Source organism: Sphaerodactylus townsendi, linkage group LG09 (genome assembly GCF_021028975.2).
Source record: "Sphaerodactylus townsendi isolate TG3544 linkage group LG09, MPM_Stown_v2.3, whole genome shotgun sequence".
NCBI lineage: Eukaryota > Metazoa > Chordata > Lepidosauria > Squamata > Sphaerodactylidae > Sphaerodactylus > Sphaerodactylus townsendi.
The window spans coordinates 29549553-29563670 of record NC_059433.1 but is presented as its reverse complement, the minus strand read 5'-3'; the positions used below and the strand labels follow the sequence as shown (position 1 = coordinate 29563670).

The window sequence follows — 14118 nt, the reverse complement described above, 5'->3', positions numbered from 1 at the left end:
GGCAAGGCCGTGCGAACCCCTCCCTAGGGACGCAGTTTTTAGCGTCCCTGGGGCGCTGTATTCCGCCCGTGCGGAAACAGCCCAGGAGTGTGAGGATTCACACTTTAGCTTTTTTGTTTCTGTCTTGCTTGACTTGCCCCTAAATAGGACCTTGGCTTTCAGATTTCCTTGACAGTCAGTGATCTAAAAAGGGCTGGGAGTGACACTGGTGAAGAACCCATACTGAATCTGACAGATCATGTTATAAAGCTCACTGATAAACCTTTGAAGTGGTAGTGACAGTGGCTAAGAAATGTTACTTCGTTGCTGCTGTTGCATCAGCTAGTTCACGACCATGGTAGCGCAGCATCTGTGGAGCCCTAAAACTGAGCCTTCATTATTTCAGGACCAGACAGTTAGTTGTGATAGTTTTGCAAAGATTTTTGTTGATAAATTATCAAGCATACACTCTGATTTAAATGCCGACCAGGCTATAAAGTCTGTAAGTAGACTCAAGTCCTGTAACCAGGCTATAGAGTATTAAATGGGATCAATATAGTTTTAAAATCCTCCATTAATTTAATTGCGTTTTATATCAGCAAGACATATTATGTCTATGCCTTACTGATCAATATCTAATGTCCAACCCCATTATACAATAACCAATGATTGACAAGTCCTTGCTATGACATTTAACTTGAATCGCCTTTGCAGATTTTGGCATCCCACTTTTAGTAATGGAAGGTAGAGGTCTTGAACGACATTATGCTCCCCCAACTTTGCCAACTCAGATAAGACCCTCAGAATTATACTGGACCCAACATTATTGCTGGAGAAGCAAATTGATGCAGTTACAAAAGAAGGGTTTTCTTCTAACTCAACATAGCTTTAAAAATGGCCCCTTACTTTGATTCTGTCACTAGACAAGCCAATGGTGGGTGTGGGAGGCCTGTTTTTTAGGACAGCAGCATCTCTACCTATCCTCTCAACCTTAGAGGTAGCCTAGTGATTCAGTGCCAAGATGGATGCCATCCCTGCATTAGCTCAAAGTAAACATCTACTGGCAAATAGCAGCCACATCTTTTCCTCAAGAAATCAGGGAGAGACACAGCCTCTAGCATGGGAAACAAATTCTCACCTTGACTGCTGCTTACCTGTTCCCATGAAACAAAGGCTGTGCTAAAATAATTTCATCAAGAGTTCCTACCAGCCATTCTACTAAGCACTAATTTCATCTTCTAGCTTCCTGACTAACCTCTACAACGACCACCCTCATCTGCACTGGAATTGTCTCAGAGCTGTGATTGTATCCCTTTCACTCCCAAATCTAATCATTTCTAGGCACTCCCCATGCTTCTAACGTTAAGCCTAAGTCTTCTCTCTTGTTCTCTCCTGGAGAACAAGAGCTGCCTTTGTCCTGGGAAGATTGGGTCACTTAGCATAGTCCCAGGACCCATTTCTCCATATAACTAGTCTATCCACCTGGCATGAGGTGTTCAGTATTTTGCTGGGCATCTCTTTGTTCAGTTAATGCTGATCCCAGCACTGCTTTCTACCCCACCTCTATTGGAGCTCACCGTGCGTTCTTGAACTTTGTTCATTGGACCATACTGCTTCTAGATCAGGTAATGATCACCTTTACTCCCTGAAAATCCCATTGTATTCTAGACCTATACCCACAACGTTGTCTATATCTTGGGTCTGTGTTAATCCTTTGTGTGCTTTTATCATTTGTGTGATTATATATTTATTGTACTTTTTCTTAATAAAACTTGTTAAACTTTTTACTCCGGATTCCTGTGGATTTCTTGCGGAAACAACCTCCATAAACATGGGTGGAAAAGATCTTGTAAAGTTATCCAGCCTCCCATTAAGCAAGGTCTGCCCTCACAAATTCCCCCACTCTAAAAGGGGCAGACTCCAGCATTTTGAGTAACAGCATAGCTTACCTGGCTGCCTGAATCCATGCCTTGGTGACACTGAAACTAGACTATTGTAGTGCACTGTACATTTTCTCCCCTCAAAATCAATTCAGAAACTCTAGTTGGTGCAGAATGCTGCAGCTTGGCTGTTGTCGGGAGTTAGATGGAGCATGCGTATTCTCTCCATTCTACAGTCACTCCGCTGACTGTCTCTGAGTTACCAGACTCAGTTGAAAGTATTGGCTTTCACAGAGAAGTTCCTTCATGGCGTTGGACCCTCATATCTGTGAGACTGTCTCTTGCCTTATGCTTCACAACAGGCTTGCTCATTGAAGGAGGGCATTCTGCAGGTGCCAACCTGCACATGGGCAAAGTCATAAACTGTCCTCGTGTGTCTTCTTTGTTGTGGCCCCCACCTTGTAGAATGGCTTACCCAAGGAGGTCAGGAAGGCTTTCACGCTCCTGCCTTCTGCAAACTATGCAAACCTGAATTATTTGAGAGGACTGTTCTGCGCAGGCAATGGAATTGCACTGTACTAAATGATTCACAAGCTAAATTATTGGGGATTGTGGTCTGTTCTCCTATATATAGCTTGCTGTGGGTTGGATCGCATTGTGTAATTTTGCATCATTTAATGTGTCGTGTTAACACTTATGCAGTGCTTCAGTTTTATTTTTTTTAGACGGCTGGCTAGTTCTGCAACTCAAATATTTCATCATTTATTGAACATCACATCTTCTTGATTGTTTTGACTCGTTCTGTGTAATCTGCTTTGAGTCCCAGCGAGAAAGGTGGACTGTAAATAATGTTAATTAATTAGAAACACGTAACACTAGAATGGAGGGCCACTAACTATTTGGGGGAATGTGCCAGATGAAACAAAAAAGAAGAGAATTCACCTGCAGGTGAAAGATAAAGGTGCAGAGAAACGGATGAATCTCCCTGTAGAGGAAGTTATTGTACCATGACAGAGAAAGTCCTTTCTTCGGGAGGAGGCTTACGGGAGCATTTTATCTGCAAGGGAATCTTAATCTGACTTGTCCAGGGATCATGGATAAGAAGAAGAAAATCTGCCTTGGTGATTACCATTCATGGGAATTCCCCCCTCATTTTTAATTAGGCTTCACTGGTTGAAGTTAATTAGTAGGAGAACAAATACCATTGTAGGATTTCCTTCTCTTATATCAGCTTACCAGTAATATAGTTTATGTGCAACCTCCATGTATTTCTCTTTATATTGGCAAGACATCAGACTACCGTCTTTCTGGATTATACTTTGGAACATTGTGTAGTTCTTTCTGTACCTTGGCATCTGTGTAGCTAATTAATTAGCAATGATTGGATCCAGAACAATTCATACTCAGATTGCAAAATTGGTAGAGATAGCCTTCTATAACCAGCATAACTGGAATCAAGCTGTAGGACACAGCCCAAGATCTGTCGCCTAAAAAGCCGATTGTTCAGTACAGCTTCTGATTAATTGTCCAGTACAAGGCATCATGTGACAATAGAATGTTTTTCTGCCAAGAATGAAGAAAGAGAACTCCTCGAAGGCAGAATAAATTATAGTCTATATAAAAGAAAATGAAAGGGGTTTTTTTCCATGTTAGTTACCTTCCAGTGTGTCACTACACTGCAAGAGTTGCTCATGTTATGAATACCCAATCCCTTTATATCCATCACAGGCAACTAAACTTATTAGTGGCAAGTATAAGAAGAATACCCCCCACCCCAGGTAGTTCTGGCAAATCTGGCAGTCCAATTCCCATCCTTGCCTATTAAATTAAACAGCTTCTGGGAGTGAGAGAGATAGCAAACGGAAGGGTCCTACGACTTTTGGCCTGGAAACATTAATTTCCACTTCAGCATCCAACAACTATCTAAAATATTCCGTGCATAGCTTGTAAAAGCTTTACAACTTGGTTTCTTTGTCAAGATTGTTTTTAATATAGTTTAATGACATTTTAACTATTTCAACCATGTTTGTCCATTTTTGTAGGGGCCACAAGCGAAAGCTGGATGACGACGATGCTGCCAGTGAATCGAGCAAAGGGTCCAGCAATGAAGATGAAGAAGGCAGCAGTTCTGAGGCCGACGAAATGGCGGCAGCCCTGGAAGCTGAACTGAATGACTTTATGTGACTTGCATGTGCAAGGAAATGTATCATTACGTGTTTCTTTTTTGCAACCACTCACAATTCAAATAGGCCCCTTGTGTCGATGTTCACACGGGGCATTCTCCCCTTCAAAAATACGGTGTATATTTTACAGAATGGCATAGGAGGATCTGATGCATTATTTTACAAAACTGAAATAGATGCTTTTAAGGTGTTTTACTAAAGGAATATATACTTTTTTTTAAAAAAAGGAAAGTATTAAAGAGGGACTTGGTATGGTATGCCAAAGACATGTTTAGAACTCTGGAGAACTTCATAAAACAGAGCTGCACAAAAATTTGCAATTGAAAATTTGAGGAATGTTGCCACGATAGCTTTGGCTTCCAAGCTTCAGGAAGAGAGACCTTCTAACAAATATAACTGCATGGAAGAGGTGAAGCAATCCTGAATGGATGTGTTTTCTTCACAGTGAGCTGTTATCAAATAGAGATTTAAAAAAAAGAAACAAAGAACAGTTTATATTTGTATAGGAACTAAGAATGTGATATGCAAGCTTCATGAACTCTGCACTTAATTTGTCTGCCACTTGCTTGTAAGAGAATATAAGATGATTGACTTCCATGTTTTTAAGTTACTTTTGTGGATTAGTTGTATCTTTTAGGAAACATTTAGATTTTTAACTTTGCTTCTCTATAAGCTGCAGTTCTAGCACAGGATTCTCTGTGCGTTCATGTACTGCCATAAAAATATTTATCCATTTTGTGTTGTTTTGGAAGAATGGCTGATAGCTCATACTAGATAGCATTTTATTTCTTTGAATGAACAGATGTAAAGTTTTTGTATATTCTATTTCATATTTGATCCACAAAACAGATTCTTTCATTTAATAAAAATTCATTTTGTAAACTCTGTTTTCAGTTTGAGTTGCAATGCTGATGCTTCTATTTTGCTTCCATTAGATAAGCTGCACTTTTTTGAATGAAAATAATTAGCATATTTTGGTGTGAGACTAAAATTGCTTCAATATATGCATGCCAGGCATATGATGATCTAATCTCATGTTAGGCTTGCTGATTGAGTTGTCAAGGAATACTTGTAGGTTGATCACAGGATTCTTGTTTAATTTCATTGGACAGATGGTGTTTTAATGCTTCAAGGGACACTGTGGTGGAAGGAGCGCTATGTATTCATTATAGTGACAAGTCAATAAAAAGCAATATGGTTGGTAGTTGGCCCTATTGAGCAGTTGGATGGAAGACCACCAAGGATACCAGGATTGCTGTGTAGAGGAAGGGACTGGCAAACCACCTCTGTAAGGCCTCTTGCGCACATGCGGAATAATGCACTCTCAATTCACTTTCAATGCAGTTTGCAGCTGGATTTTACTGTGCGAAATAGCAAAATCTACTTGCAAACAATTGTGAAAGTGGATTGAAAGTGCATTATTCTGCATGTGCGGAAGGGGCCTTAGTCTCTTGCTGTAAGAGCCCTACTAGATTGCCATACATTGGCTACAGTTTGACCCTTTACACACACAATATGATTGGTGTCCAGAAAGCTCACGCAAGGTACTTGGACTAACTCAATTGAGTATTTTACTCTTTTCTTTAAAGGACTCAGAAACAAAAGTTGCATCCTGGACTAGTAGGGAAAGACATAAGATGATGTAAGAATATGCATGTGTGAATTCATCTATATTGGCAGTTTGGCTGCCTTTTACATTCAGTAAAGTGCTTGGAATACTGCTAGGGTTGAGCAATACCGAAACTTTGGATTCGGGTTTATTCAGGCATAAAATAATCTATATGCCCAAATAAGATGAATATCATATTTGCTGTATTATTTATTTGTTTGTTTGATTTTAGTATACTGCCCCATCCCCAAGGGGCTCTGGGGCCCTGGTACCCGAACATATTTGGGTAGATCTGGGTTTTTTGGTGGTTTTTGGGGTTCTGGCCTGTAGGGGGTGCATTTTTAAAGCTAGCAGCATCAAAATTTCAGGGTATCTTCAGAAGACTCTCATGATACCACCCAGGTTTGGTGCATTTGGTTCAGGGGGTCCAATTTTATGGACCCCCAAAGAGGATGCCCCATCCCCCATTGTTTCCAAAGGGAGCTAATAGGAGATGGTGACTACCCTTTGAGGGTCCATAACATTGTACCCCTAAACCAAACTTCACCAAACTTGGGTGGCATCAGCAGGAGAGTCTTCTGAAGATACCCTGACAGGCACCCTAAGGTAATTATTGGTTTCTGGGGGGGGGTTCTTTAGGGTTTTTCAAATTTTTTAAAACTTTGCTTAAAAGGAGTTCAAGCCACTTGAACTCCCTTTAAACAATGTTTTTAAAAAACCCAACGAAATAATCCATCCCCTACCCCAATTCTCTCCCTTTTGTATTTTCCTCTCTCTTTCTCCCAAGTGCTTCTCTCACTTCAGCATGGCATGGAAGCCAGACAAGCGCTTGGGAGAAAGAGAGAGGAAGACTGGAAAGAGAAACCCCAAGCCTCCCTTGTTGGAGGGGGAAGGGGGTGGACTCTCTGTCAAGCTTATGAGAGTCCTTGCACACACCCTTCCCCCACAAGCGCCTCCAAGCTGAGGATCTTTAAAGATACTCGGCTTGGAGGCGCTCACCAGGAGAAGCTGAGGGATGGATTCGCTGCCAAACTGAAGAGAGCCCATACACACACCACTTCCCCTGCAAGAGCCTCCAAGCCAAGGATCTTTAAAGATCCCCGGTGTGCAGGCACTTACTGGCAAAAGGGGGGTAGAGTCCACAAACTCCTTTTCCCGGCAAGTGCCTGCACACCAGGGATTTTTAAAGATCTGTGGCTTGCAGGTGCTTGGTGGGGGAATGGGGAAGCGACGGCATTCAAGGATCATTTAAATGATTCCCGAATGCCCCCAAATACATACAAGCCGATCCGAATACTTTCTATTCGGATTGACTTGTATTTGGGCATAATGTATTCGTGACGAAAATGGCCCAAATAGGCCACGATTCGACCTGAATAAAATGATCTCTAAATATATTCAATATGATCAAACTGTGTTTGTTGCTGGAAAAGAGCTACTGGATAATACATGGTGAGTTGTTCTACAGAGCGGTCGATTCCCCACAGGGAAAATCATCCTGGGATTGGACCGGGACCATAAAGTACAGTACCTTTTGATCCCAGTCTGCCACTCCCCACAGCAGCCGAGGACTGGAGTTGAAACAGTGATCAGAGTCCAGGATCATCTCGTAAGTCTCATTTCCAAAATGTTCAACTTTTTCTTTTTTCCATGATGTGCCCCTTAACAATTAGATGCAAAACACTTTGGATGGCAAGGCAGCTGCCACAAAGCAGTGTGCAATCATACATCTACTTTCCCCATAACAGCCAAGCAGTATGAACATTCCGACTACCTGAGAGCACAACATGAGCTGAACTAGCAGGTGAGCATCATCAACAGCCAACCAAGCACCATCAGCAGAACATGAGGAAGAACAGTGAAACTACTCTGCTGGATAAGCTGATCTCCAGAAGCAGTATCTGCACCATTCTGAATCAGTAATAACATCAGATCCATTGCTGAACTGGAGGTCTTAGCCCAGTGTCTCCAAGTGAGAATTTGAGGTTAAACTAAAAGAATACAGTTATGCTGCTTTATCAGAACTGAGTGGTGCTGAGAAGCTCAGTTTGTCTGACCCTATGAAGGTACTCAACAGTGGGAAAAGTGGGGCGAAGCAAAGGACCAAACGTTGACCTAGAAAATCAGTGGAGTACAGTTCAAAGAACTACAGAAGTAAATATTATTTATTAAATTTGCTGAGGGCCCCCCACTTGTATGTGTGATGTGAGAGTTGTATTGCACTTTTTGTTTTGCACTTAAAGTTCTTGCTGTAAATATAATGTCCAGGCACCCTGGAATTGCCAGTGTGGTATAGTGGTTAAAGTGTGGATGTAGGAGATTCAGGTTCAAATCCCAACCAGTCATGGGTGCTTGTTGAGTCACACACTCAGCCCAACTTGCCTTACAGGATTGTTGTAAGGATAACATGGAGGTGCAGAGATGATATAGGCCATTTTGGATTGCCACTGGCGAGAAAGATCAGGCATAAAAGAAGTAAACAAAATTATAGGGGACAGCCATTAAGAATAGATAGGTTACTGTATGTTGAGTTCACTAGTACCAAAATTCAGTTGAGTCTTGCATTGAGGATCAATCAGATGAGTGATGCATGGTGTCCAAGAGATCTCAGTGGGACTGTGGCTAAAACTGACATTGGTTTTACCATCAATACACAGAACAGAGGTTTTACCATCAATACACAGAACAGAGGCCATGAACAAAATGAGGGGTGAATGAATGTTCTTTTCTATTCACACATCCCTCAGCTTCTGGTGCTGTAGTACTGTATTCAATCTATATATATAAAAAGCTAACCGAGTATTTGTTAGTGGTAGTATAACTCAGTAACTGCTGGGCCAATTCCTCTGAAAATTCCCAGCTACTATAGTCAGCCAGGTGAGAGTGTTTTTAGATGTTCACATACCTGAAATTTCACACCTGGCCCAGGTAAAACATTTTTCCTGGCACTCCATAATGAAGGACATGCAGCTGCCTGTGTGTAACTGTCACCCTTAGAATGTTCATAAAGCTTAGAATGTTCACTCAGATGGCCAGATATGAGCAGTGAAAACAGTACATAGGCAGTAACTCGAGTAAAAGTGAAACACACACACACACACACACACACATGAGGGAGAGGGGAGGGAGAGGGAGGGGTGGCATGCAAGGGAGGGAGATGAAAGGGATGGAGGGGGAGGCATGCAAGGGAAGAGAAGTGAGAGAGGGGAGACAGTGAGGGGTGGCATGCAACAGAGGGGAAGGGAGGGAGGGGGAGGGGTGGCATGCAAGGAAAGAGAAGTGAGGGAGTGAAGAGAGTGAGGGGCGACATGCAAGGGACGGGAGGGAGGGGCCAGGCACCCTAGATTCCCTGAATACTGTGGTTACAGTTAAGAAAACTAGGCATGCATGACTCAGGAGTAAGCTCGGTACAGCAACCGTGACATACTTTGAATGGTTGTGTCGCGCCCCTCAGAGGGTTTCCTCAGAAGCGACACCCATTGCCACCAACCAAACTTACTCCCAGGTAAAGGATCATGACCAGCCAGCCTAGATGTGTGGGAGGGGTTCCTTTCGTCCCCCCCCCCCCAGGAATGCGGGGACACACATCAATGACATCGCACAGTATCAGGCTGCGTGTTTGCATGAGCACGTACTGCTGGCCTCTGCAATTGATTTGCTGATACTGTTCCTTTCCCATTTCACCACAATAAGCCACAGCAACGTGTGGCCAGGCCCCACTAGTTTCACATAAAAATGTCAGTTCAGTCAGTTGAGGTGCAGCAGTTGAGAAAATGGTATGATTCCACAGTAGAATATAGTCCTGAACAAATATGAGAATTATCATTCATTTTTATGCGCTGCCTTTGTCAAAACCATTATTTTGTGCATTACTGAATGTGGTACTTTGATACAAGAGCATTTATGCCAAAATGTATTTTTACTTTCAAATAGATGGGGGGAGGGAGGAGCAAGACTAGGTAGGCACTAGGATGGAGCATTTTACAACAAAAAAAAATCCAGCATGCTTGTTCTGTGGTGGACTAACATCTTTATGTGACACAGAGTACAGATCAGGGGTCGGGAACCTTTTCCCCTCAAAGAGCCATTTGGCTCACCACCAAATTTGGCTCACCACCAAAGAGCCATTTGGCCCGCTCACCCCCCCCCCGCGGGCTGGAGATGTGCCGCTACGCTGAACTTCCTGCAGAGCCCGAAGAAGGGGCCCGGCTGGCTCGTTTACCTGCCCGGCCGCCAGGAGAAGCGCCCGCCCGCAAGCAGCGAGAGGCTGGCAGGAGCCAAGAAGCCCTTGGCTTGGCCTCACTGGCAGCTGAGGCTGGGCTATGTGCCCGGCGAAGAGGGGCCCGGCGGCTTGGCCTGCCCGGCCGCCGGGAGAGCTTTCCACCCCGCAAGCTTAGCCCGAGCGGGCAGAAAGCCAGAAGCCAGCGGCGCTGCCTTCATGGCAGCGGGCTAGAGATGTCTCCCGCCCTGCTTCCTGCAGGAAACGAAGCGAAGAAAGGGCAGGCGGCTCCGTTCAATGGAGCACGCCAGAACGAGCGGCCCGGAAGAGCGCTATCGCGGCTTTCATGAGCGCAGTTCCCGACCCCTGGTATAGATACAAATCCAGTAGTGCTTTAGAGACCAACAAGATATTGTTGGGTAATAAGCTTTCAAGAGTCCAAACTCCCTTTGTCAGATATGGGTTGTTCCTAATAAAGGGAATAAAGGGGACTCCCGGACACTTGCACCCAAAAAATCTTGTTGGTCCTAAGGTGAAACTGAACTTGTATCTACCTGCAGACCAACATCGCTAACCCTCTGAAATGACCAGTTCTATAGAGATGGAAGCTATGCAGGAGAAATGAGAGAATACATCTTGTTCTTCCCCAGCCAATAAAGAAGAAAAATCTGATCCTCCTCCAGGTTCACATTTAAAAATAGAAAAATAATCAAGCCATTATGAGTAGGTATCAGTTATTCCTATGGGGATCTATACCCTCACTCTTTGATTTAGTTCCAGGGGAGAAGAAATTGGCAAAGTTCCTATGGTCTGTGGCCATTAACTTGTCAAAACAACAGATAAACATAGCCAAACGTATTGTAGGTGTATAGTCAGAGAACTAGCTATTGTTATTTCCCCGAGGAGATATATCTGGCTGAGGTCCACAGCTTTGTTGAATGAAACAAATGCTAGAGTCCAGGATCTTCTTTTTTTGAAGTGCTTTTCAGTATTCACATCGGTGATGTTCTAAAAAAAACTTTTAAAAGGCCAGATTCACAGTTATATCACTAGCTAGATTACAGTCCCCAGCTAGAATAAAGATTTGGAATCTATTAACTCATTATATATGCTCACTACTTCAACAAAATCTGGGATTCCTCATACAGTACAGAGCTTAACTAGCATCTACTGAAACTGGAATGGTAATTTTGTTGGTTAGATTTGAAATTCACATGCTTATTTCACCCAGTACTTTCTGCCCCTTCACCATGCTGTTTGTTCATTTCCCCCACATATCCTACCTAAAACCACTACATAGTGAAGATCCACTAATTGTACCTGACAAAGCAGGCTCCCGTCCACAAGAGAATATGCTGAAATAAAATGGTTTAGCCTTCAAGGTGAAGGCTGAACCAGTAGGTGTTTTCATCAGATCAGCTTGGATTTCAAAGTGCTATGCTCACAATGCCTTATAATGCCTACTAGAGAGTAGCACAGGTACCATTCTATAGTATGTAGGGCTTTACACTGAATGCATTAAGACATGAACCACCCTTTCATAAAAGTTTACAACCACAGTAATTTTGATACCTAAAGTGACATGTTTAATGTTAATCAAGATGTTAGGTCAGCCATTTTCTTCCCTTGAGACCACAAATAAAAATTTTAAAATCTTGTATTAATAAGACATGAAACAAATAAATGTTTTATTTACAAAAGACAAGATAAAGGATCCTCGCCTTTTTGTCTGTTGTGACAAAATTCCAATGAGATGAAGGTTGTCTGCACAATCTACATCTTGCTAGTCTTTTTAATACAGACTTTAAAAATCAACTTTTGGAGATTCGGTGTCCTGTGCAAGTTCCTGCACAAAATGCTGCCAATTGCAGTGTACTGTTCTCTGAATATGTTTTAAAAGTAACTTTCTAACAAGCCTGAGCTGTTCATGAGCAGCAGAACAGCCTGATGAAAAATCGCCTCCTCCGTGCAACCAGCAAGCAGAGCATGAGCCGAATGGCTGGGTTTCCAAGCAATCCCAGACCGATGATCCTCTGCCAAAGTGCTTCCCCCAACCCACAGTCAATGCATTCCCATTCTCTCATTAGAATTAAACATGCATGTAGCGTTTTTCAGTCCATTTTTGCATTTCTGTTTGTAAAACCTCTAAGCATCAGATCTCTTCAAACTTGTATTTATTTAGAATTTTTTATCTGCTTTGCCCCCCCACTGGGGACTCAAAGCACAAATAAAGGAAACAAAAAAAAACACTATACAAAAATGTGTATGCCTCTCCTGCTCACCCATTCCATGTACAGACTTCAAGAGGTAGTGAGCTACAAAGACTTCTCAACTTGATGGTTCTATTAGTATGGCACACATGGGGCCCCCACCATATGGACCAAGATCTCTGTGGCCCCTTCCGCACACGCAAAATAATGCGTTTTCAAACCACTTTCACAACTGTTTGCAAGTGGATTTTGCTATTCTGCACAGCTTCAAAGAGCACTGAAAGCAGTTTGAAAGTGCATTATTCTGCATGTGCGGAATGAGCCTGAGTCTCTTGTCCTTCAGTTTCTGTCTTTGACCCATCCAAGGCTTGAAATTATCTGCAAATGCTCAGCCCAGGTAGTTCAATTGGCTTTGATGTCCACAAGAGTTCTGCCAGGTCTCTGGGCTGAATCTCAGGATCTTTGCTCCTCGTCTGCTGTTTCCCATGGACATATCCAAGACAAACCTGACCACACTAGCCTCTTGCCTTGGTCAATATGACCATTTTAAAGCAGTTAAAATGTATCCCTGACAAGAGTCAAGAGCCTTTTAAAAAAACTATATTCAGATTGACCACAAAGGAAATAAAGCTTCTTTCCAGGACAGAAGTAGTAAATATGTAACTCAAGGATCTTTATAAATGCCCTTGCCAATCTCGCAGTTTTAATTAAATGGCTGCTTTTGGAACTCATAATGGTTCAGAATGTACTGGGGTTAAGAAATTTATTTAATAGTTTAACTGTGCCCAAATAGCAAATGCTCCTACTTGTTTGTGTTAGCCACACTTCCTGTCCCTGCACTTGGATTCGTGCTGTGTCTGTTGACAAGAGAACCCCTACTGTGATACCTCATTATGCAGAAACTTTCTACTAGCTCAACAGTTTACAGCCAACTAATATTTTCCTTGGCTCTGACTTGCGTCGCTGTCCTAAAAACCATGGTGGGTTTGACTATAATACTTGAGCTAGAACGAAAGCTGCCACAACAATAATGTTCAAACTAGTCCAGCTATCTCAGCAAAGGCACTTCTTTATTCGCCCACTGGAAGCAGAAATGCTTCTTCAGCTGAAAATTGTACTGTCTGCCTTTTCTTATGCTTTCTCTGAGATTTACCACTTCCATTTGAGATGGAGGCTACTGATAGTTCTTCGATAAAAATGAGCTATAGGTAAGAAAATACTAATGAGAGACAGCTCTTTCAGACAATTCTTTTTGTTTGTACGGCACCAGTTTCTGAATTGTAAACGTTCTCATTCCAGCATGTTCCTGTTTGGACAAAGTAATGCCTACAGCAGTGATGGCAAACCTTTTCAAGACTGAGTGCCCAAATTGCACCTCAAAACCCACTTATTTATCGCAAAGTGCCAACACAGCAATTTTACCTGAATACTGAGGTTTTTGTTTAGAAAAGATGGTTGGCTCCGAGGTGTGCATTACTCAGGAGTAAGCTTGGTGGTAGTCGATGGCTTTGCTTTGAAGCAACCGTGCAACTCTTCCAATGGATGAATCATGACCCTAGAAGGGTTTACTCAGAAGCAAGCCCCATTGCCAACAACTGAGCTTACTCCCAGGTGAAGGATCGTCCTTTAGTTCTTCGCATGAAAATCAGTGGGGTTTAACAGTGTTTAACAGGGTTACCTACACTGCTTCCCCAAAACTAGATCTTAGGAGGTTTAATGCTAATAATCGAGCCCAGCAGCCCAGGCCAGCCTAGATGTGTGTGAGGGGGCTGACTCTGCGCGTGGCCACAGAGAGGGCTCTGAGTGCCACTTCTGGCACCCGTGCCATAGGTTCGCCACCACTGGCCTACAGTGACATTTCCTTCCTTCTTCTGATATTATGGAGTCACAGGAATCAGGACATTACCACACTTTAATAACGGGGAGCAAAATCGTCCTTGAAAATGCATGTGGCCTGTAGGTACTTGAATATTAGCCTAAAGGCACTGTAGGTAAAGCTCTGCTGTCTTGAAAAACAGAAGATGTTTATGGTGGTGGT

At 42.8% G+C, this 14118-nt stretch overlaps 1 protein-coding gene across 1 annotated transcript in view; it reads left to right on the top strand.

Moving 5' to 3' along the window:
* CTDP1 (CTD phosphatase subunit 1) overlaps window positions 1-4924 on the top strand; it is a 69063-nt gene extending 64139 nt beyond the window's left edge. Inside the window, exon 13 of the mRNA XM_048507878.1 lies at window positions 3902-4924. Within this exon, the coding sequence (XP_048363835.1) occupies window positions 3902-4043 (142 nt within the window). The 3' untranslated portion in view covers window positions 4044-4924. The remainder of the gene's footprint in view (window positions 1-3901) is intronic.
* The last annotated feature ends 9194 nt before the right edge of the window (window positions 4925-14118 follow it).